Source organism: Panulirus ornatus, chromosome 55 (assembly GCF_036320965.1).
Source record: "Panulirus ornatus isolate Po-2019 chromosome 55, ASM3632096v1, whole genome shotgun sequence".
NCBI lineage: Eukaryota > Metazoa > Arthropoda > Malacostraca > Decapoda > Palinuridae > Panulirus > Panulirus ornatus.
The window spans coordinates 33,957,150-33,982,822 of NC_092278.1; the positions used below are offsets into that span (position 1 = coordinate 33,957,150).

The 25,673-nt window shown below is 43.0% G+C and overlaps 2 protein-coding genes across 2 annotated transcripts in view; both read left to right on the plus strand.

Annotated features, from left to right (window-relative positions):
- The window catches only part of LOC139765669 (probable ATP-dependent RNA helicase DDX10), a 120,710-nt gene that overhangs the window by 40,069 nt on the left and 54,968 nt on the right, over positions 1–25,673 (plus strand). Inside the window, 3 exon segments of the mRNA XM_071693401.1 lie at positions 11,001–11,122; positions 12,164–12,285; positions 15,296–15,497. Coding sequence (XP_071549502.1) covers positions 11,001–11,122; positions 12,164–12,285; positions 15,296–15,497 — 446 coding nt within the window.
- Positions 23,670–25,467, plus strand: LOC139765666 (uncharacterized). The gene is made up of 2 exons (XM_071693378.1): positions 23,670–24,763; positions 25,331–25,467. The coding sequence occupies exon 1, from the start codon at positions 24,071–24,073 to the stop codon at positions 24,719–24,721; it is 651 nt and encodes a 216-aa protein (XP_071549479.1). The 5' UTR covers positions 23,670–24,070; the 3' UTR covers positions 24,722–24,763; positions 25,331–25,467.

Sequence of the window (25,673 nt, forward strand, 5' to 3'; positions counted from 1 at the left end):
TCTAAAACACTTCACTTCCTCCAGTTTTTCTCCATTCAAACTCACCTCCCAATTGACTTGACCCTCAACCCTACTGTACCTAATAACCTTGCTCTTATTGACATTTACTCTTAACTTTCTTCTTCCACACACTTTACCAAACTCCGTCACCAGCTTCTGCAGTTTCTCACGTGAATCCGCCACCAGCGCTGTATCATCAGCGAACAACAACTGACTCACTTCCCAAGCTCTCTCATCCCCAACAGACTTCATACTTGCCCCTCTTTCCAAAACTCTTGCATTTACCTCCCTAACAACCCCATCCATAAACAAATTAAACAACCATGGAGACATCACACACCCCTGCCGCAAACCTACATTCACTGAGAACCAATCACTTTCCTCTCTTCCTACACGTACACATGCCTTACATCCTCGATAAAAACTTTTCACTGCTTCTAACAACTTGCCTCCCACACCATATATTCTTAATACCTTCCACAGAGCATCTCTATCAACTCTATCATATGCCTTCTCCAGATCCATAAATGCTACATACAAATCCATTTGCTTTTCTAAGTATTTCTCACATACATTCTTCAAAGCAAACACCTGGTCCACACATCCTCTACCACTTCTGAAACCACACTGCTCTTCCCCAATCTGATGCTCTGTACATGCCTTCACCCTCTCAATCAATACCCTCCCATATAATTTACCAGGAATACTCAACAAACTTATACCTCTGTAATTTGAGCACTCACTCTTATCCCCTTTGCCTTTGTACAATGGCACTATATATATATATATATATATATATATATATATATATATATATATATATATATATATATATATGTATATATTATCCCTGGGGATAGGGGAGAAAGAATACTTCCCACGTATTCCCTGCGTGTCGTGGAGGGCGACTAAAAGGGAAGGGAGCGGGGGGCTGGAAATCCTCCCCTCTCTTTTTTTTTAATTTTCCAAAAGAAGGGATAGAGAAGGGGGCCAGGTGAGGATATTCCCTCAAAGGTCCAGTCCTCTGTTCTTAACGCTACCTCGCTAATTGCGGGAAATGGCAAATAGTATGAAAGAAAAAAGGAGGTCAAGAGAAAGGTGCAAGAGGTGAAAAAAAGGGCAAATGAGAGTTGGGGTGAGAGAGTATCATTAAATTTTAGGGAGAATAAAAAGATGTTCTGCAAGGAGGTAAATAAAGTGCGTAAGACAAGGGAGCAAATGGGAACTTCAGTGAAGGGCGCAAATGGGGAGGTGATAACAAGTAGTGGTGATGTGAGAAGGAGATGGAGTGAGTATTTTGAAGGTTTGTTGAATGTGTTTGATGATAGAGTGGCAGATATAGGGTGTTTTGGTCGAGGTGGTGTGCAAAGTGAGAGGGTTAGGGAAAATGATTTGGTAAACAGAGAAGAGGTAGTGAAAGCTTTGCGGAAGATGAAAGCCGGCAAGGCAGCAGGTTTGGATGGTATTGCAGTGGAATTTATTAAAAAAGGGGGTGACTGTATTGTTGACTGGTTGGTAAGGTTATTTAATGTATGTATGACTCATGGTGAGGTGCCTGAGGATTGGCAGAATGCGTGCATAGTGCCATTGTACAAAGGCAAAGGGGATAAGAGTGAGTGCTCAAATTACAGAGGTATAAGTTTGTTGAGTATTCCTGGTAAATTATATGGGAGGGTATTGATTGAGAGGGTGAAGGCATGTACAGAGCATCAGATTGGGGAAGAGCAGTGTGGTTTCAGAAGTGGTAGAGGATGTGTGGATCAGGTGTTTGCTTTGAAGAATGTATGTGAGAAATACTTAGAAAAGCAAATGGATTTGTATGTAGCATTTATGGATCTGGAGAAGGCATATGATAGAGTTGATAGAGATGCTCTGTGGAAGGTATTAAGAATATATGGTGTGGGAGGAAAGTTGTTAGAAGCAGTGAAAAGTTTTTATCGAGGATGTAAGGCATGTGTACGTGTAGGAAGAGAGGAAAGTGATTGGTTCTCAGTGAATGTAGGTTTGCGGCAGGGGTGTGTGATGTCTCCATGGTTGTTTAATTTGTTTATGGATGGGGTTGTTAGGGAGGTAAATGCAAGAGTTTTGGAAAGAGGGGCAAGTATGAAGTCTGTTGGGGATGAGAGAGCTTGGGAAGTGAGTCAGTTGTTGTTCGCTGATGATACAGCGCTGGTGGCTGATTCATGTGAGAAACTGCAGAAGCTGGTGACTGAGTTTGGTAAAGTGTGTGGAAGAAGAAAGTTAAGAGTAAATGTGAATAAGAGCAAGGTTATTAGGTACAGTAGGGTTGAGGGTCAAGTCAATTGGGAGGTGAGTTTGAATGGAGAAAAACTGGAGGAAGTGAAATGTTTTAGATATCTGGGAGTGGATCTGTCAGCGGATGGAACCATGGAAGCGGAAGTGGATCATAGGGTGGGGGAGGGGGCGAAAATTCTGGGGGCCTGGAAGAATGTGTGGAAGTCGAGAACATTATCTCGGAAAGCAAAAATGGGTATGTTTGAAGGAATAGTGGTTCCAACAATGTTGTATGGTTGCGAGGCGTGGGCTATGGATAGAGTTGTGCGCAGGAGGATGGATGTGCTGGAAATGAGATGTTTGAGGACAATGTGTGGTGTGAGGTGGTTTGATCGAGTGAGTAACGTAAGGGTAAGAGAGATGTGTGGAAATAAAAGGAGCGTGGTTGAGAGAGCAGAAGAGGGTGTTTTGAAGTGGTTTGGGCACATGGAGAGAATGAGTGAGGAAAGATTGACCAAGAGGATATATGTGTCGGAGGTGGAGGGAACGAGGAGAAGAGGGAGACCAAATTGGAGGTGGAAAGATGGAGTGAAAAAGATTTTGTGTGATCGGGGCCTGAACATGCAGGAGGGTGAAAGGAGGGCAAGGAATAGAGTGAATTGGAGCGATGTGGTATACCGGGGTTGACGTGCTGTCAGTGGATTGAATCAAGGCATGTGAAGCGTCTGGGGTAAACCATGGAAAGCTGTGTAGGTATGTATATTTGCGTGTGTGGACGTATGTATATACATGTGTATGGGGGGGTTGGGCCATTTCTTTCGTCTGTTTCCTTGCACTACCTCGCAAACGCGGGAGACAGCGACAAAGTGTAAAAAAAAAAAAAAAAATATATATATATATATATATATATATATATATATATATATATATATATATATATATATATATATTATCCCTGGGGATAGGGGTGAAAGAATACTTCCCACGCATTCCTCACGTGTCGTAGAAGGCGACTAGAGGGGACGGGAACGGGGGGCCAGAAATCCTCCCCTCCTTGTATTTTTAACTTTCTAAAAAATGGGAAACAGAAGTAGCCACGCGGGGAGTGCTCATCCTCCTCGTAGACTCAGGTTGGGGTGTCTAAATGTGTGTGGATGTAACCAAGATGTGAAAAAAAGAGAGATAGGTAGTATGTTTGAGGAAAGGAACCTGGATGTTTTGGCTCTGAGTGAAACGAAGCTCAAGGGTAAAGGGGAAGAGTGGTTTGGGAATGTCTTGGGAGTAAAGTCAGGGGTTAGTGAGAGGTCAAGAGCAAGGGAAGGAGTAGCAGTACTCCTGAAACAGGAGTTGTGGGAGTATGTGATAGAATGTAAGAAAGTAAATTCTCGATTAATATGGATAGAACTGAAAGTTGATGGAGAGAGATGGGTGATTATTGGTGCATATGCACCTGGGCATGAGAAGAAAGATCATGAGAGGCAAGTGTTTTGGGAGCAGCTGAATGAGTGTGTTAGTGGTTTTGATGCACGCGACCGGGTTATAGTGATGGGTGATTTGAATGCAAAGGTGAGTAATGTGGCAGTTGAGGGAATAATTGGTATACATGGGGTGTTCAGTGTTGTAAATGGAAATGGTGAAGAGCTTGTAGATTTATGTGCTGAAAAAGGACTGGTGATTGGGAATACCTGGTTTAAAAAGCGAGATATACATAAGTATACATATGTAAGTAGGAGAGATGGCCAGAGAGCGTTATTGGATTACGTGTTAATTGACAGGCGCGCGAAAGAGAGACTTTTGGATGTAAATGTGCTGAGAGGTGCAACTGGAGGGATGTCTGATCATCATCTTGTGGAGGCTAAGGTGAAGATTTGTATGGGTTTTCAGAAAAGAAGAGAGAATGTTGGGGTGAAGAGAGTGGTGAGAGTGAGCGAGCTTGGGAAGGAGACTTGTGTGAGGAAGTACCAGGAGAGACTGATTACAGAATGGAAAAAGGTGAGAACAATGGAAGTAAGGGGAGTGGGGGAGGAATGGGATGTATTTAGGGAATCAATGATGGATTGCACGAAAGATGCTTGTGGCATGAGAAGCTTGGGAGGTGGGTTGATTAGAAAGGGTAGTGAGTGGTGGGATGAAGAAGTAAGATTATTAGTGAAAGAGAAGAGAGAGGCATTTGGACGATTTTTGCAGGGAAAAAATGCAATTGAGTGGGAGATGTATAAAAGAAAGAGACAGGAGGTCAAGAGAAAGGTGCAAGAGGTGAAAAAGAGGGCAAATGAGAGTTGGGGTGAGAGAGTATCATTAAATTTTAGGGAGAATAAAAAGATTTTTTGGAAGGAGGTAAATAAAGTGCGTAAGACTAGGGAGCAAATGGGAACTTCAGTGAAGGGGGCTAATGGGGAGGTGATAACAAGTAGTGGTGATGTGAGAAGGAGATGGAGTGAGTATTTTGAAGGTTTGTTGAATGTGTTTGATGATAAGAGTGGCAGATATAGGGTGTCTTGGTCGAGGTGTGTGCAAAGTGAGAGGGTTAGGGAAAATGATTGGGTAAATAGAGAAGAGGTAGTAAAAGCTTTGCAGAAGATGAAAGCTGGCAAGGCAGCAGGTTTGGATGGTATTGCAGTGGAATTTATTAAAAAAGGGGGTGACTGTATTGTTGACTGGTTGGTAAGGTTATTTAATGTATGTATGACTCATGGTGAGGTGCCTGAGGATTGGCGGAATGTGTGCATAGTGCCGTTGTACAAAGGCAAAGGGGATAAGAGTGAGTGCTCAAATTAAAGAGGTATAAGTTTGTTGAGTATTCCTGGTAAATTATATGGGAGGGTATTGATTGAGAGGGTGAAGGCATGTACAGAGCATCAGATTGGGGAAGAGCAGTGTGGTTTCAGAAGTGGTAGAGGATGTGTGGATCAGGTGTTTGCTTTGAAGAATGTATGTGAGAAATACTTAGAAAAGCAAATGGATTTGTATGTAGCATTTATGGATCTGGAGAAGGCATATGATAGAGTTGATAGAGATGCTCTGCGGAAGGTATTAAGAATATATGGTGTGGGAGGAAAGTTGTTAGAAGCAGTGAAAAGTTTTTATCGAGGATGTAAGGCATGTGTACGTGTAGGAAGAGAGGAAAGTGATTGGTTCTCAGTGAATGTAGGTTTGCGGCAGGGGTGTGTGATGTCTCCATGGTTGTTTAATTTGTTTATGGATGGGGTTGTTAGGGAGGTAAATGCAAGAGTTTTGGAAAGAGGGGCAAGTATGAAGTCTGTTGGGGATGAGAGAGCTTGGGAAGTGAGTCAGTTGTTGTTCGCTGATGATACAGCGCTGGTGGCTGATTCATGTGAGAAACTGCAGAAGCTGGTGACTGAGTTTGGTAAAGTGTGTGGAAGAAGAAAGTTAAGAATAAATGTGAATAAGAGCAAGGTTATTAGGTACAGTAGGGTTGAGGGTCAAGTCAATTGGGAGGTGAGTTTGAATGGAGAAAAACTGGAGGAAGTGAAGTGTTTTAGATATCTGGGAGTGGATCTGGCAGCGGATGGAACCATGGAAGCGGAAGTGGATCATAGGGTGGGGGAGGGGGCGAAAATTCTGGGGGCCTGGAAGAATGTGTGGAAGTCGAGAACATTATCTCGGAGAGCAAAAATGGGTATGTTTGAAGGAATAGTGGTTCCAACAATGTTGTATGGTTGCGAGGCGTGGGCTATGGATAGAGTTGTGCGCAGGAGGATGGATGTGCTGGAAATGAGATGTTTGAGGACAATGTGTGGTGTGAGGTGGTTTGATCGAGTGAGTAACGTAAGGGTAAGAGAGATGTGTGGAAATAAAAAGAGCGTGCTTGAGAGAGCAGAAGAGGGTGTTTTGAAGTGGTTTGGGCACATGGAGAGAATGAGTGAGGAAAGATTGACCAAGAGGATATATGTGTCGGAGGTGGAGGGAACGAGGAGAAGAGGGAGACCAAATTGGAGGTGGAAAGATGGAGTGAAAAAGATTTTGTGTGATCGGGGCCTGAACATGCAGGAGGGTGAAAGGAGGGCAAGGAATAGAGTGAACTGGAGCGATGTGGTATACCGGGGTTGATGTGCTGTCAGTGGATTGAATCAAGGCATGTGAAGCGTCTGGGGTAAATCATGGAAAGCTGTGTAGGTATGTATATTTGCGTGTGTGGACGTATGTATATACATGTGTATGGGGGGGGTTGGGCCATTTCTTTCGTCTGTGTCCTTGCGCTACCTCGCAAACGCGGGAGACAGCGACAAAGTATAAAAAAAAAAAAATATATATATATATATATATATATATATATATATATATATATATATTTTTTTTTTTTTATACTTTGTCGCTGTCTCCCGCGTTTGCGAGGTAGCGCAAGGACACAGACGAAAGAAATGGCCCAACCCCCCCCATACACATGTATATACATACGTCCACACACGCAAATATACATACCTACACAGCTTTCCATGATTTACCCCAGACGCTTCACATGCCTTGATTCAATCCACTGACAGCACGTCAACCCCGGTATACCACATCGCTCCAATTCACTCTATTCCTTGCCCTCCTTTCACCCTCCTGCATGTTCAGGCCCCGATCACACAAAATCTTTTTCACTCCATCTTTCCACCTCCAATTTGGTCTCCCTCTTCTCCTCGTTCCCTCCACCTCCGACACATATATCCTCTTGGTCAATCTTTCCTCACTCATTCTCTCCATGTGCCCAAACCACTTCAAAACACCCTCTTCTGCTCTCTCAAGCACGCTCTTTTTATTTCCACACATCTCTCTTACCCTTACGTTACTCACTCGATCAAACCACCTCACACCACACATTGTCCTCAAACATCTCATTTCCAGCACATCCATCCTCCTGCGCACAACTCTATCCATAGCCCACGCCTCGCAACCATACAACATTGTTGGAACCACTATTCCTTCAAACATACCCATTTTTGCTCTCCGAGATAATGTTCTCGACTTCCACACATTCTTCCAGGCCCCCAGAATTTTCGCCCCCTCCCCCACCCTATGATCCACTTCCGCTTCCATGGTTCCATCCGCTGCCAGATCCACTCCCAGATATCTAAAACACTTCACTTCCTCCAGTTTTTCTCCATTCAAACTCACCTCCCAATTGACTTGACCCTCAACCCTACTGTACCTAATAACCTTGCTCTTATTCACATTTACTCTTAACTTTCTTCTTCCACACACTTTACCAAACTCAGGCACCATATATATATATATATATATATATATATGTGAATAAGAGCAAGGTTATTAGGTACAGTAGGGTTGAAGGTCAAGTCAATTGGGAGGTAAGTTTGAATGGAGAAAAACTGGAGGAAGTGAAGTGTTTTAGATATCTGGGAGTGGATCTGGCAGCGGATGGAACCATGGAAGCGGAAGTGAATCATAGGGTGGGGGAGGGGGCGAAAATCCTGGGAGCCTTGAAGAATGTGTGGAAGTCGAGAACATTATCTCGGAAAGCAAAAATGGGTATGTTTGAAGGAATAGTGGTTCCAACAATGTTGTATGGTTGCGAGGCATGGGCTATGGATAGAGTTGTGCACAGGAGGGTGGATGTGCTGGAAATGAGATGTTTGAGGACACTATTTGGTGTGAGGTGGTTTGATCGAGTAAGTAATGTAAGGGTAAGAGAGATGTGTGGAAATAAAAAGAGTGTGGTTGAGAGAGCAGAAGAGGGTGTTTTGAAGTGGTTTGGGCACATGGAGAGGATGAGTGAGGAAAGATTGACCAAGAGGATATATGTGTCGGAGGTGGAGGGAGCAAGGAGAAGAGGGAGACCAAATTGGAGGTGGAAAGATGGAGTGAAAAAGATTTTGTGTGATCGGGGCCTGAACATGCAGGAGGGTGAAAGGAGGGCAAGGAATAGAGTGAATTGGAGCGATGTGGTATACCGGGGATGACGTGCTGTCAGTGGATTGAATCAAGGCATGTGAAGCGTCTGGGGTAAACCATGGAAAGCTGTGTAGGTATGTATATTTGCGTGTGTGGACGTATGTATATACATGTGTATGGGGGGGGGTTGGGCCATTTCTTTCGTCTGTTTCCTTGCGCTACCTCGCAAACGCTCCCGCGTTTGTATAAAAAAAAGTATAAAAAAAAGTATAAAAAAGTATAAAAAAGTATAAAAAAAAACAAAAAAAACATTGAGATGTATAGGTGTGTATATTTGCATGTGTGGACGTGTGTGTATATACATGTGTATGGGGGTGGGTTGGGCCATTTTTTTCATCTGTTTCCTTGCGTTATCTCGCAACCATATAGCATTGTCGGAATCACTATACTTTCAAACATACCCATTTTTACTCTGAGATAATGCTTTTGCCTTCCACACATTCCTCAATGCTTCCAGAACCTTTGCCCCCTCCCCCACCCTGTGACTCACTTCTGCTTTCATGGTTCCATCTGCTGCTAAGTCCACTCCCAGATATCTAAAACACTTCGCCTCCTCCACTTTTTCTCCATTCAGACTTACCTACCAATTATCTACTCCCTCAACCCTGCTGAACCTAATAACCTTTGTCTTATTCACATTAACTCTCAACTTTCTACTTTCCTACACTTTACCAAACTCAGTCACCAACCTCTGCAGTTTCTCACCTGAATCAGCCACCAGCGCTGTATCATCAGCGAACAACAACTGACTCACTTCCCAAGCCCTCTCATCCACAACAGACTACATACTTGCCCCCTTCCTCCAAAACTCTTGCATTACCCTTCCTTACCACCTCATCCATACCTCCCACACCATATACTCTTAAAACCTTCCACAAAGCATCTCTACCAACCCTATCATATCCCCTCTCTAGATCCATAAATGCTACATAGAAATCCATCTTTTTTTCTAAGTATTTCTCACATACATTCTTCAAAGCAAACACCTGATCCACACATCCTCTACCATTTCTGAAACCACACTGCTCTTCCCCAATCTGAAGCTGTGTACATGCCTTTACCCTCTCAATCAATATCCTCCCAAATAATTTCCCAGGAATACTCAACAAACTTATGCCTCTGTAATTTGAACACTTACCTTTATCCCCTTTGCCTTTGTGCAATGGCACTATGCATTTAGTCATTCCCTTTTAATGAATTCCACTGCCTTGCCAGCTTTCATCTTCCACAAAGCTTTCACTACCTCTTATCTGTTTACCAAACCATTCTCCCTGACCCTTTCACTTCACATACCACCCCAACCAAAACACCCTATATCTGTGTGTGGATGTCACCAAGATGAGAAAAAAGGAGAGATAGGTAGTATGTTTTGAGTAAAGAAGCCTGGATGCTTTGGTTCTGATTGAAATGAAGCTCACGGTTAAAGGGGAAGAGTGGTTTGGGAATGTCTTATGAGTAAAGTCAGGGGTTGGTCAGAGCTAAGGAAGGAGTAGCGCTACTCCTGAAGCAGGAGTTGTGGGAGTATGTGATAGAGAGTAAGAAAGTAAATTCTAGATTGATGTGGGTAAAACTGAAAGTAGATGGAGAGAGATGGGTGATTATTGGTGCCTATGCACCTGGTCATGAGAAGAAAGATCATGAGAGGGAAGTGTTTTTGGAGAAGCTGTGTGAGTGTGTTAGCAGCTTTGATGCACGAGACTGGGTTATCGTGATGGATGATTTGAATGCAAAGGTGAGTATTGTGGCAGTTGAGGATGTAATTGGTGTACATGGGGTGTTCAGTGTTGTGAATGGAAATGGTGAAGAGATTGTGGATTTGTGTGCTAAAAAAGACTGGTGATTGGGAATACTTGGTTTAAAAAGAGAGATATACATGAGTATATGTATGCGAGTAGGAGAGATGGTCAGAGGGCGTTATTGGATTACATGTTCATTGATAGGTGTGTGAAAGAGAGACTTTTGGATGTTAATGTACTGAGAGGGGCAGCTGTAAGGATGTTTGATCACTATCTCGTGGAGACGAAGGTGAAGATTTGTAGAGAAAAGAAGAGAGAATGTTGGGGAGAAGAGAGTGGTGAGTGTAAGTGAGCTTGGAAAGGAGACTTGTATGAGGAAGTACCAGGAGAGATTGAGTGTAGAATGGCAAAAGGTGAGAGCAAATGACGTAAGGGGAGTGGGGGAGGAATGGGATGTATTTCGGGAAGCAGTGATGGCTTGCGCAAAAGATGCATGTGGCATGAGAAACTCGGGAGGTGGGCAGACTCGAAAGGGTAGTGAGTGGTGGGATGAAGAAGCAAGATTGTTAGTGATAGAGAAGAGAGAGGCGTTTTGACGATATTTGCAGGGAAGTAGTGCAAATGAGTGGGAGATGTATAAAAGAGAGAGGCAGGAGGTCAAGAGAAAGGTGTAACAGGTGAAAAAGAGAGCAAATGAGAGTTGGGGTGAGAGAGTATCATTAAATTTTAGGGAGGGTAAAAAGATGTGTTGGAAGGAGGTAAACAATGTGCGTAAGACAAGAGCACAAATGGTAACAGTGGTGAATGGGCAAATGGGGAGGTAATAACAAGTAGTGATGAAAAAATTATGCATTAAAGACTTAGTGATTGGTTTAATGTTGAAGATTAGTGATATTAGAGTAGATTACTTATTGTTGCAGCTTCTGAAATGTTTAGTTTCTCCTTAGTATAGTTACAATAGCATTTGCCGGAACTTCATGGAGAGACGACTTTGAAACGAAGCATGTTTTCTGGTACCTGATTAACATTATGACAAAAGTGAGTGAACTTTATAGATGAAAATTAATTAGTTTGAGAATTACAAGGTGATAATAATGTGGAATTTGATTATAGGTGGGAAAGATTTGAAGTATGAGTGGAATCGCATTGGTGTCTGTAATATTTTGATCTGCACACCAGGCCGTCTCCTACAACACATGACTGAAAACTCAGCATTTGCATCAGATGATGTCCAGGTGAGATCCAAAGTAATTTTTCAGATTTTCTTATTTGCAGTATGATCACTACCATAGACAAGTCAATATAATACCTCTTCCAAAAATATTCTTTTAGGTAAATGAGCCAAACAATCATAGACCACTGTCTTTACCTGATTTTAGAGGGTAGTGGAGGGTACTGTAATTAGATGGGTTACACACATTAGGTCAAAGTGTCTGGTAGGAGCATTAGGTAGGTGCCTCTGAAGACACTGCTCTAGAGTTGCCCTTTGCTAGTGGCCTGTTAAGGGTGAGGCTTTTGCTGTGGCCTCCCCTCTGAGGGCATTCCCGAAGGGAATAGACTTCAGAGATGTAGATTGATAGATTGGTAGATGGGTTAAATTTATCTGGGAGTATGTTTAACAGGAATTTTCCTTGTTTATGATTTAGACCAAACTCAATTCATCTTGCCTATGTTTCTCACCACCACTTTTCTGCCTATACAGTGCACCAGAAGAGTGAGGAAATCATTTTTACCAAAATGTATTCTACTGCTTAACTATCTAAAGACACTGTAATGCCCCTGTGATATAGCTTCTGAGTGCAATAGATGATTCATGTGATGTTTTATTATTTCATTTTATAATTCCTATATTCTTTAACCTTGAATTGATCTTCTAGCCATAAAGAAATTCATTTTGTTTCATGTATGCAATTTGACATAAAAGGTATCTTATCGTATTTGCGCCAAACCTATTGCCATTACCCTCTTACTTTTCGTACATCCCTGACCCAAACACCCCACTTCTGCCAACATCATCACTCACATTCAGCAGTCCATCAGAGTACTCACTCCATCTTGTCTTCACCTCATCTCTCCTTTATACACTTCCCATTTACCTCTTTCACTGATGTTCCCATTTGTTGTCCTGTTTTTCTCATGCTATTACCGTTCCTCCGAAAGTTTCTTGCCCTCCCTGAGATCTTCTGATACTTGCTCACCCCAACTCTCCTTTTCCCTCTTTTTTTTTCAGCCCCTGTACCTTTCCCGTGACCTACATTTATGCATTTTTTCAACAGATGGTTATATTAGATGAAGCTGATCAGTGCCTGTCAATGGGATTTGCTGATACAATGAATTGCATTCTCCAGGAATTACCAACTGAACGACAGACTCTCTTGTTTTCTGCCACACAAACCAGGTAAGGGATGCTTTGATAATGATGGAGTATGTGCATTATGAGATGTAAGCTGCTTGAGCTTCTAGAATGTAAGGATGTGTCCGGTAGTGATGGCTTATGAAAGATCTGAAACTGAGAGGTATAGGGACATCTCCAGATTTTGGTTTTACATGCATGCACACATGCTGTAAGTGAGGGGTGGCATGATCAAAGCCTTTAGATTTTCAAAACTGATTGATGACAGACATTGAACCTTTATTCACGAGTAGGCATAGAGCAATGAGAGCAGATAACATGATATTAAGCAAGTAGTGATGGCTTATGAAAGATCTGAAACTGAGAGGTATAGGGACATCTCCAGATTTTGGTTTTACATGAATGCACTTATGCTGCAAGTGAGGGGTGACATGATCACAGCCTTTAAATTTTCAAAACTGATTGGTATCATAGACATTGAACAGTTCTTCTTGAGATGTAGTTATAGAGCAATGAGAGGAAATAACATGAAATTAAGCAAAACACTTGTTAAGATTGAAGATTGATGTCAAGAAATACTTTAATGGTATGAGTGGTGAATGAATGAAGTAAAATGACAAAGGACATGGTTAATGTCGACAGAATACTTGGATTTAAAAAGTTGGATGATAGTAAGGAATGTCCAAAAGATGGGGCCCCATGAATTTTAACCTTTTCTCCACACTGTACAAATAGGTTACTGCAAATGGGTAATGACAAACATGAATATGAATAAAAACATGGTACCTAAGGTTATGAGACTGGGCATACTAAGCATAGAACTCTACTTGTGATACAGAGGTAGAAGTCACACATATATGACTTACCAGAGGGTGTGGACACCTACCTGAATATGTTTACAGATGATGTAGAGGTCATGATTTAAATGGGTATGTTTGAAGGAATACTGGTTCCAACAATGTTATAATGGTTGTGAGGCGTGGGCTATAGATAGGGTTGTGCAGAGGAGGGTGGATGTGTTAGAAATGAGATGTTTGAGGACAGTGTGTGGGGTGAGGTGGTTTGATCGAGTAAGTAATGAAAGGGTAAGAGAGAAGTTTGGTAATAAAAAGAGTGTGGTTGAGAGAGCAGAAGTGGGTGTATTGAAATGGTTTGGTGAAATGGAGAGAATGAGTTAAGAAAGATTGACAAGAGGATATGTGTGTCAGAAGTGGAGGGAACAAGGAGAAGTGGCCGACCAAATTGGAGGTGGAAGAATGGAGTGAAAAAGATTTTGAGCTATCAGGGACTGAACATACAGGAGGGTGAAAGGCATGCAAGGAATAGAGTGAATTGGAGTGATGTGGTATACCGGGGTTGATGTGCTGTCAGTGGATTGAACCAGGGCATGTGGAGCATCTGGGGTAAACCATGAAAAGTTCTGTGGGGCCTGGATGTGGAAAGGGAGCTGTGGTTTCGATGCATTACGCATGACAGCTAGAGACTGAGTGTGAATGGATGTGGCCTTTGTTGTCTTTTCCTAGCGCTACCTCGCATGTGAGGGGGGGAGGAGGGTGCTGTTTTATGTGTGGTGGGGTGGTGATGGGAATGGATGAAGGCAGCAAGTATGGATATGTACGTGTGTATATATGTATATGTCTGTATATGTATATGTGTGTATATGTGCATGTGTGGGCGTTTTATGTATATGCATGTGTATGTGGGTGGATTAGGCCATTCTTTCATCTGTTTCCTTGCACTACCTTGCTAACGTGGGAGACAGTGACTAAGTATACTAGAATAAATAAAAGATATTGAGGTGGTATGGAAATTTAAAAAGAATTTATACAGAGAAAATTCTTTCTTTCTTTTTTCTTTCAAACTATTTGCCATTTCCCATGTTAGCAAGGTAGCGTTAAGAACAGAGGACTGGGCCTTTGAGGGAATATCCTCACTTGGCCCCCTTCACTGTTCCTTCTTTTGGAAAATTAAAAAAAAAACGAGGGGAGGATTTCCAGCCCCCCCGCTCCCTCCCCTTTTAGTCGCACTCTATGACACGCAGGGAATACGTGGGAAGTATTCTTTCTCCCCAATCCCCAGGGATAAAAAAACTTCTACATGATTAAAACACACCAGTATCGCATGGCAACTAATGAGTACATAACTCATATTTCTGTCACCACTCTGCCAGTAAACCTAGCCCATTGCATGTCCAGCTAACTTTAAGTAATTGTCAGATATTCAGCACACCCAACACTCACTTTGCTGACAGAAATGAGTTCCAAGAAAATGCCCTACAAAGTTTCTGCTCCAGACCCATTATCTATATATCCCCTCACAAATATAAACACAATAATCATATGTAATTAATCTAATTTATCTACATGAATCCCTGATGCCTATTCCCAACTGGAATTCCCTTAAGGGGGTGGCCACAGCACTAGTTTCCATAACTAGTAAATTCCAGTGCCGCTTCTTTGCCTTTATACCTCACCCTTAACAGGCCACTGACAAAGGGTGACTCCAGAGCAGTATTTGCAGAGGTTCCTTCTGACTAGTACTATGTAATGCTCCTGTTATTCATGATAAGACAAAATAAAGAAAAATATTCTTAGATGTGCCATTATTAGCAGAGATTTTTTTTTTTTTTTTTTTTCATACCATTCGCCACTTCCCGCGATAGCGAGGTAGCGTTAAGAACAGAGGACTGGGCCTTTGAGGGAATATCCTCACCTGGCCCTCTTCTCTGTTCCTTCTTTTGGGAAAAAAAAAAAAAAAAAACGAGAGGGGAGGATTTCCAGCCCCCCGCTCCCTTCCCTTTTAGTCGCCTTCTACGACACGCAGGGAATACGTGGGAAGTAGATATTTGAGTATAGGTTAAAGTTGAGTGGAAGGCGAGTGATTCAGTTTGTGTGGGAAGGTTTCTTTGATGAGTGTTCTTAGAATTTTAAACTTGTTGGATTTTTTAATAAGTTAACATATAAGTGTGAATCCAAACTTAAGGATGTATGTACACTTTTACTCTAATTTTCAGTCAGTTTTAAGATCAAGGTCATGTCTTTTGCTTTTCTTTCAGAGATGTAAAGGACTTAATCCGTGCTGGATGCAATAATCCTGTGTATTGTTCTGTCCATGAGCACTCAAAGACATCCACTCCAAGAAATTTAAAGGAGAGTTATATTGTTTGTGATCCCCATGATAAGTTCACCTTCCTATGGTCATTCATCAGACACCACAAGAAACACAAGATTTTGGTATTTTTAGCCACATGTAAACAAGTAAGTCTTTATTCCCTTTTCAAGGAAAGGTATGAAAATACCTTTGGTAAGATTTTGCATGGGAGATGAAGGAATGTAGAAAGAATTTGCTCCTTGCTGTTAAATGTAAAGGCAGCTGCAAGAACTTGTAAAAGAAATTATTCCTTTTTTATTTTTGGGAGCATAAGATTTAAAAGTATACTTTCCACGCATTCCTCGTGTGTCGTAGAAGGCGACTAGAGGGGACGGGAGCGGGGGGCCAGAAATCCTCCCCTCCTTGTATTTTTAACTTTCTAAAATGGGAAACAGAAGAAGGAGTCATGCGGGGAGTGCTCATCCTCCTCGAAGGCTCAGACTGGGGTGTCTAAATGTATGTGGATGTAACCAAGATGTGAAAAAAGGAGAGATAGGTAGTATGTTTGAGGAAAGGAACCTGGATGTTTTGGCTCTGAGTGAAACGAAGCTCAAGGGTAAAGGGGAAGAGTGGTTTGGGAATGTCTTGGGAGTAAAGTCAGGGGTTAGTGAGAGGACAAGAGCAAGGGAAGGAGTAGCAGTACTCCTGAAACAGGAGTTGTGGGAGTATGTGATAGAATGTAAGAAAGTAAATTCTCGATTAATATGGGTAAAACTGAAAGTTGATGGAGAGAGATGGGTGATTATTGGTGCATATGCACCTGGGCATGAGAAGAAAGATCATGAGAGGCAAGTGTTTTGGGAGCAGCTGAATGAGTGTGTTAGTGGTTTCGATGGACGAGACCGGGTTATAGTGATGGGTGATTTGAATGCAAAGGTGAGTAATGTGGCAGTTGAGGGAATAATTGGTATACATGGGGTGTTCAGTGTTGTAAATGGAAATGGTGAAGAGCTTGTAGATTTATGTGCTGAAAAAGGACTGGTGATTGGGAATACCTAGTTTAAAAAGCAAGATATATGTATTTAGGGAATCAGTGATGGATTGCGCAAAAGATGCTTGTGGCATGAGAAGAGTGGGAGGTGGGCTGTTTAGAAAGGGTAGTGAGTGGTGGGATGAAGAAGTAAGAGTATTAGTGAAAGAGAAGAGAGAGGCATTTGGACGATTTTTGCAGGGAAAAAATGCAGTTGAGTGGGAGAAGTATAAAAGAAAGAGACAGGAGGTCAAGAGAAAGGTGCAAGAGGTGAAAAAAAGGGCAAATGAGAGTTGGGGTGAGAGACTATCAGTAAATTTTAGGGAGAATAAAAAGATGTTCTGGAAGGAGGTAAATAGGGTGCGTAAGACAAGGGAGCAAATGGGAACTTCAGTGAAGGGCGTAAATGGGGAGGTGATAACAAGTAGTGGTGATGTGAGAAGGAGATGGAATGAGTATTTTGAAGGTTTGTTGAATGTGTCTGAAGACAGAGTGGCAGATATAGGGTGTTTGGGTCGAGGTGGTGTGCAAAGTGAGAGGGTTAGGGAAAATGATTTGGTAAACAGAGAAGAGGTAGTAAAAGCTTTGCGGAAGATGAAAGCCGGTAAGGCAGCAGGTTTGGATGGTATTGCAGTGGAATTTATTAAAAAAGGGGGTGACTGTATTGTTGACTGGTTGGTAAGGTTATTTAATGTATGTATGACTCATGGTGAGGTGCCTGAGGATTGGCGGAATGCGTGCATAGTACCATTGTACAAAGGCAAAGGGGATAAGAGTGAGTGCTCAAATTACAGAGGTATAAGTTTGTTGAGTATTCCTGGTAAATTATATGGGAGGGTACTGATTGAGAGGGTGAAGGCATGTACAGAGCATCAGATTGGGGAAGAGCAGTGTGGTTTCAGAAGTGGTAGAGGATGTGTGGATCAGGTGTTTGCTTTGAAGAATGTATGTGAGAAATACTTAGAAAAGCAAATGGATTTGTATGTAGCATTTATGGATCTGGAGAAGGCATATGATAGAGTTGATAGAGATGCTCTGTGGAAGGTATTAAGAATATATGGTGTGGGAGGCAAGTTGTTAGAAGCAGTGAAAAGTTTTTATCGAGGATGTAAGGCATGTGTACGTGTAGGAAGAGAGGAAAGTGATTGGTTCTCAGTGAATGTAGGTTTGCGGCAGGGGTGTGTGATGTCTCCATGGTTGTTTAATTTGTTTATGGATGGGGTTGTTAGGGAGGTAAATGCAAGAGTTTTGGAAAGAGGGGCAAGTATGAAGTCTGTTGGGGATGAGAGAGCTTGGGAAGTGAGTCAGTTGTTGTTCGCTGATGATACAGCGCTGGTGGCTGATTCATGTGAGAAACTGCAGAAGCTGGTGACTGAGTTTGGTAAAGTGTGTGGAAGAAGAAAGTTAAGAGTAAATGTGAATAAGAGCAAGGTTATTAGGTACAGTAGTGTTGAGGGTCAAGTCAATTGGGAGGTGAGTTTGAATGGAGAAAAACTGGAGGAAGTGAAGTGTTTTAGATATCTGGGAGTGGATCTGTCAGCGGATGGAACCATGGAAGCGGAAGTGGATCATAGGGTGGGGGAGGGGGCGAAAATTTTGGGAGCCTTGAAAAATGTGTGGAAGTCGAGAACATTATCCCGGAAAGCAAAAATGGGTATGTTTGAAGGAATAGTGGTTCCAACAATGTTGTATGGTTGCGAGGCGTGGGCTATGGATAGAGTTGTGAGCAGGAGGATGGATGTGCTGGAAATGAGATGCTTGAGGACAATGTGTGGTGTGAGGTGGTTTGATCGAGTAAGTAACGTAAGGGTAAGAGAGATGTGTGGAAATAAAAAGAGCGTGGTTGAGAGAGCAGAAGAGGGTGTTTTGAAATGGTTTGGGCACATGGAGAGAATGAGTGAGGAAAGATTGACCAAGAGGATATATGTGTCGGAGGTGGAGGGAACGAGGAGAAGAGGGAGACCAAATTGGAGGTGGAAAGATGGAGTGAAAAGGATTTTGTGTGATCGGGGCCTGAACATGCAGGAGGGTGAAAGGAGGGCAAGAAATAGAGCGAATTGGAGTGATGTGGTATACAGGGGTTGACGTGCTGTCAGTGGATTGAACCAAGGCATGTGAAGCGTCCGGGGTAAACCATGGAAAGCTGTGTAGGTATGTATATTTGCGTGTGTGGACGTGTGTATGTGCATGTGTATGGGGGGGGGTTGGGCCATTTCTTTCGTCTGTTTCCTTGCGCTACCTCGCAGACGCGGGAGACAGCGACGAAGTATAAAAAAAAAAAAAAAAAAAACATAAGTATACGTATGTAAGTAGGAGAGATGGCAAGAGAGCGTTATTAGATTACGTGTTAATTGATAGGCGCGCGAAAGAGAGACTTTTGGATGTTAATGAGCTGAGAGGTGCAACTGGAGGGATGTCTGATCATTATCTTGTGGAGGCTAAGGTGAAGATTTGTATGGGTTTTCAGAAAAGAAGAGTGAATGTTGGGGTGAATAGGGTGGTGAGAGTAAGTGAGCTTGGGAAGGAGACTTGTGTGAGGAAGTACCAGGAGAGACTGAGTACAGAATGGAAAAAGGTGAGAACAATGGAAGTAAGGGGAGTGGGGGAGGAATGGGATGTATTTAGGGAATCAGTGATGGATTGCACAAAAGATGCTTGTGGCATAAGCTTGGGAGGTGGGTTGATTAGAAAGGGTAGTGAGTGGTGGGATGAAGAAGTAAGATTATTAGTGAAAGAGAAGAGAGAGGCATTTGGACAATTTTTGCAGGGAAAAAATGCAATTGAGTGGGAGATGTATAAAAGAAAGAGACAGGAGGTCAAGAGAAAGGTGCAAGAGGTGAAAAAGAGGGCAAATGAGAGTTGGGGTGAGAGAGTATCATTAAATTTTAGGGAGAATAAAAAGAAGTTTGGAAGGAGGTAAATAAAGTGCGTAAGACAAGGGAGCAAATGGGAACTTCAGTGAAGGGCGCAAATGGGGAGGTGATAACATGTAGTGGTGATGTGAGAAGGAGATGGAGTGAGTATTTTGAAGGTTTGTTGAATGTGTTTGATGATAGAGTGGCAGATATAGGGTGTTTTGGTCAAGGTGGTGTGCAAAGTGAGAGGGTTAGGGAAAATGATTTGGTAAACAGAGAAGAGGTAGTAAAAGTTTTACGGAAGATGAAAGCCGGCAAGGCAGCAGGTTTGGATGGTATTGCAGTGGAATTTATTAAAAAAGGGGGTGACTGTATTGTTGACTGCTTGGTAAGGTTATTTAATGTATGTATGACTCATGGTGAGGTGCCTGAGGATTGGCGGAATGCGTGCATAGTGCCATTGTACAAAGGCGAAGGGGATAAGAGTGAGTGCTCAAATTACAGAGGTAATAAGTTTGTTGAGTATTCCTGTTAAATTATATGGGAGGGTATTGATTGAGAGGGTGAAGGCATGTACAGAGCATCAGATTTGGGAAGAGCAGTGTGGTTTCAGAAGTGGTAGAGGATGTGTGGATCAGGTGTTTGCTTTGAAGACTGTATGTGAGAAATACTTAGAAAAGCAAATGGATTTGTATGTAGCATTTATGGATCTGGAGAAGGCATATGATAGAGTTGATAGAGATGCTCTGTGGAAGGTATTAAGAATATATGGTATGGGAGGCAAGTTGTTAGAAGCAGTGAAAAGTTTTTATCGAGGATGTAAGGCATGTGTACGTATAGGAAGAGAGGAAAGTGATTGGTTCTCAGTGAATGTAGGTTTGTGGCAGGGGTGTGTGATGTCTCCATAGTTGTTTAATTTGTTTATGGATGGGGTTGTTAGGGAGGTGAATGCAAGAGTTTTGGAAAGAGGGGCAAGTATGAAGTCTGTTGTGGATGAGAGAGCTTGGGAAGTGAGTCAGTTGTTGTTCGCTGATGATACAGTGCTGGTGGCTGATTCATGTGAGAAACTGCAGAAGCTGGTGACTGAGTTTGGTAAAGTGTGTGAAAGAAGAAAGTTAAGAGTAAATGTGAATAAGAGCAAGGTTATTAGGTACAGTAGGGTTGAGGGTCAAGTCAATTGGGAGGTAAGTTTGAATGGAGAAAAACTGGAGGAAGTAAAGTGTCTTAGATATCTGAGAGTGGATCTGGCAGCGGATGGAACCATGGAAGTGGAAGTGAATCATAGGGTGGGGGAGGGGGCGAAAATCCTGGGAGCCTTGAAGAATGTGTGGAAGTCGAGAACATTATCTCGGAAAGCAAAAATGGGTACGTTTGAAGGAATAGTGGTTCCAACAATGTTGTATGGTTGCGAGGCGTGGGCTATGGATAGAGTTGTGCGCAGGAGGGTGGATGTGCTGGAAATGAGATGTTTGAGGACAATGTGTGGTGTGAGGTGGTTTGATTGAGTAAGTAACGTAAGGGTAAGAGAGATGTGTGGAAATAAAAAGAGCGTGGTTGAGAGAGCAGAAGAGGGTGTTTTGAAATGGTTTGGGCACATGGAGAGAATGAGTGAGGAAAGATTGACCAAGAGGATATATGTGTCGGAGGTGGAGGGAACGAGGAGAAGTGGGAGACCAAATTGGAGGTGGAAAGATGGAGTGAAAAAGATTTTGTGTGATCGGGGCCAGAACATGCAGGAGGGTGAAAGGAGGGCAAGGAATAGAGTGAATTGGATCGATGTGGTATACTGGGGTTGACGTGCTGTCAGAGGATTGAATCAGGGCCTGTGAAGTGTCTGGGGTAAACCATGGAAAGTTGTGTGGGGCCTGGATGTGGAAAGGGAGCTGTGGTTTCGGGCATTATTGCATGACAGCTAGAGACTGAGTGTGAATGAATGGGGCCTTTGTTGTCTTTTCCTAGTGCTACCTCGCACACATGAGGGGGGATGGGGATGGTATTCCATGTGTGGCGAGGTGGCGATGGGAATGAATAAAGGCAGACAGTGTGAATTGTGTGCATGGGTATATATGTATGTGTCTGTGTGTGTATATATATGTGTACATTGAGATGTATAGGTATGTATATTTGCGTGTGTGGACGTGTATTTATATACATTGTGTATGGGGGTGGGTTGGGCCATTTCTTTCGTCTGTTTCCTTGCGCTACCTCGCAAACGCTGGAGACAGTGACAAAGCAAAATAAATAATAAATGAATAAGATTTAAAAATGTTTATTTACTTTACCCTCTCTCATTTTAAGTTTTGTCAGCTGGGGATTACATCTTTTGGCTTGTTGGTTGCCCATGATAGAGGAAAATTGTGGCAAATAGCACTACCACTCTATGAAATCTGAATTGGAGCTTATGTTACTTCTGTGTATTTACCGATATATGTGTAGATATAGCAAAAGAGCAAGATTTTGTTGAATGTATGAGATGCATAACTTATGCAGAACTACCAGCTACACCAGTTTGATGCATTGTTGTTAGGGTCAGATGGGTGCTTGCAAGACTGCTTCTGCTTCTACTAGAAAACCCTCTCCTGCTTCATTTTGGTCAAATTTTGATGCTGAAAGAGTCAGTGACCATAAAATCTCTCTGCACACAATCTGAAGACAGATCATCATCATCAACTAATTCAATTTAATCTTCTGCCTGGTCCCCAAGTTAAGCTAAAAGCCTCTCAGTTTCCTTCCTAGAAAACCCATGAGAATGTGCAGTCATTGGCATGGCTGGAGGATAGCTGACTGTGGGGAGAAATTATCATGCACTGCCACCTCCAGGCATAGTTCACAGCTTTGAAATTGAAGCACAAAACTCTCTGCATAAGTATCCACTTAGATGCATTGCTGTGCTCTTGCAAATATCCATCTGGAGGCATTCAGGGATTAAGAAAAGCAGTTTTAATCATTTGAATGCATTCTGATATCACCAGTGATTTTATTATGGCTCTTTCATGCTCTCAGACTAGACTAAGAGCTATCAGATGGACAGGACCTGAAGTCAGCAGTTATTGCCACCTTTAAGTGATTTAGTTGCCTTACAGATGCATGATATCATCCTTTCAGTTTTTCTGTTCTGGTGCCTGCAAGATGAATTTTTTATTTCACAAGGGCTGAAGCGCTGAGTGATTATAAACATCATTAATATTTTTCTATTATTATACTTTGTCGCTGTCCCCCGCGTTAGCAAGGTAGTGCAAGGAAACAGACGAAAAAATGGCCAACCATCCCACACATGTATATACATACATGTCCACACACGTACCTATACATACCTATACATCTCAACGTATACATATATATATATACACACAGACGTATACATATATACATATATGCACATGTACATAATTCATACTGTCTGCCCTTATTCATTCCCGTTGCCACCCCGCCACACATGAAATGACAACCCCCTCCCCCCCCCGCATGTGCATGTGGTAGTGCTAGGAAAAGACAACAAAGGCCACATTCATTCACAATCAGTCTCTAGCTGTCATGTATGATGCATCGAAATCACAGCTCCCTTTCCACATCCAGGCCCCACAAAACTTTCCATTGTTTACCCCAGATGCTTCACATGCCCTGTGAAGCCTTCCTGGCTTTCATCTTCTGCAAAGCTTTTACTACCTCTTCTCTCTTTACCAAATCATTCTCCCTAATCCTCTCACTTTGCACACCACCTTGACCAAAACACCCTATATCTGCCACCCTGTCATCAAACACATTCAACAAACCTTCAAAATATTCACTCCATCTCCTTCTCTTTATCCCCACTACTTGTTATCACCTCCCCATTACCTCCCTTCACTGATGTTCCTATTTGTTCACTTGTCTTGCGCACTTTATTTACCTCCTTCCAAAACATCTTTTTATTTTCCCTAAAATTTAATGATACTCTCTCACCTCAAATCTCATTTGCCCTCTTTTTCACCTCTTGCACCTTTCTCTTGACCTCCTGCCTCTTTCTTTAATACATCTCCCATTCATTTGCATTATTTCCCAGCAAAAATCGTCCAAATGCCTCTCTTCTCTTTCACTAATATCTCATGCCACAAGCATCTTTTGCGCAAGCCATCACCGCTTCCCTAAATACATCTCATTCCTCCCCCACTCCCCTTACCTCCTTTGTTCTCACCTTTTTCCATTCTGTACTCAGTCTCTCCTGATACTTCCGCACACAAGTCTCCTTCCCAAGCTCACTTACTCTCACCACCCTCTTCACCCCAACATTCTCTCTTCTTTTCTGAAAACCTTTACATATCTTCACCTTCGCTTCCACAAGATAATGATCAGACATCCCTCCATTTGCACCTCTCAGCACATTAACATCCAAAAGTCTCTCTTTCGCACACCTATCAATTAACACGTAATCCAGTAACGCTCTCTGGCCATCTCTCCTACTTATGTGCGTTTTTTTTTTTTTTTCGCTTATGGGAAGGACTTCAAGCCTATCCGGCGAGTGTTGCAACCTCCATCTCAGGCTATGTCAATCTTTGTGCCTATCCAAAGGTAGCAATCTCCTCAGAAGGTGCAACAAACTGACACTCCTTCCAAGGTAGAACAAATCGTCAAGCCTACCCGACGAGTGTTGCAGCCTCCATCCAAGGTGATGTCAATCTTTGTGCCTCACCAACCTTATGGGAAGGACTTCAAGCCTATCCGGCGAGTGTTGCAACCTCCATCTCAGGCCATGTCAATCTTTGTGCCCATCCAAAGGTAGCAATCTCCTCAGAAGGTGCAACAAACTGACACTCCTCCCAAGGTGGAACAAATCGTTAAGCCTACCCGACGAGTGTTGCAGCCTCCATCCAAGGTGATGTCAATCTTTGTGCCTCACCAACCTTATGGGAAGGACTTCAAGCCTATCCGGCGAGTGTTGCAACCTCCATCTCAGGCCATGTCAATCTTTGTGCCTATCAAAAGGTCGCAATCTCCTCCCAAGGTGGAACAAATCGTCAAGCCTACCCGACGAGTGTTGCAGCCTCCATCCAAGGTGATGTCAATCTTTGTGCCTCGCCAACCTTATGGGAAGGACTTCAAGCCTATACGGCGAGTGTTGCAACCTCCATCTCAGGTCATGTCAATCTTTGTGTCTATCCAAAGGTCGCAATCTCCTCCCAAGGTGGAACAAATCGTCAAGCCTACCCGACGAGTGTTGCAGCCTCCATCCAAGGTGATGTCAATCTTTGTGCCTCACCAACCTTATGGGAAGGACTTCAAGCCTATCCGGCGAGTGTTGCAACTTCCATCTCAGGTCATGTCAATCTTTGTGCCTATCCAAAGGTCGCAATCTCCTCCCAAGGTGGAACAAATCGTCAAGCCTACCCGACGAGTGTTGCAGCCTCCATCCAAGGTGATGTCAATCTTTGTGCCTCGCCAACCTTATGGGAAGGACTTCAAGCCTATCCGGCGAGTGTTGCAACCTCCATCTCAGGCTATGTCAATCTTTGTGCCTATCCAAAGGTAGCAATCTCCTCAGAAGGTGCAACAAACTGACACTCCTTCCAAGGTGGAACAAATCGTCAAGCCTACCCGACAAGTGTTGCAGCCTCCATCCAAGGTGATGTCAATCTTTGTGCCTCACCAACCTTATGGGAAGGACTTCAAGCCTATCCGGCGAGTGTTGCAACCTCCATCTCAGGCCATGTCAATCTTTGTGCCCATCCAAAGGTAGCAATCTCCTCAGAAGGTGCAACAAACTGACACTCCTCCCAAGGTGGAACAAATCGTCAAGCCTACCCGACGAGTGTTGCAGCCTCCATCCAAGGTGATGTCAATCTTTGTGCCTCACCAACCTTATGGGAAGGACTTCAAGCCTATACGGCGAGTGTTGCAACCTCCATCTCAGGCCATGTCAATCTTTGTGCCTATCCAAAGGTCGCAATCTCCTCCCAAGGTGGAACAAATCGTCAAGCCTACCCGACGAGTGTTGCAGCCTCCATCCAAGGTGATGTCAATCTTTGTGCCTCGCCAACCTTATGGGAAGGACTTCAAGCCTATCCGGCGAGTATTGCAACCTCCATCTCAGGCCATGTCAATCTTTGTGCCTATCCAAAGGTCGCAAGCTCCTACCAAGGTGCAACAAACTGCAACTCCTCCCAAGGTGGAAGAAATCCTCGAGCCTCCCCAGCAAGTGTTGCAACCTGCTTCCAAGGTGAGAAAAATCTTTGTGCCTATCCGAAGATCGCAGCCTGATTGCATCATTGTAAACGCCCGTGGGGACAGCATGAACGTGACCGAGAACGAGGTCATGAAATTAGTCAAGAACGGCTGGGAGGTGTTCCGTGAACGGCCCAAGAAGACAACTTGCGAGGTAGCGCAAGGAAACAGACGAAAGAAATGGCCCAACCCACCCCCATACACATGTATATACATACGTCCACACACACAAATATACATACCTACACAGCTTTCCATGG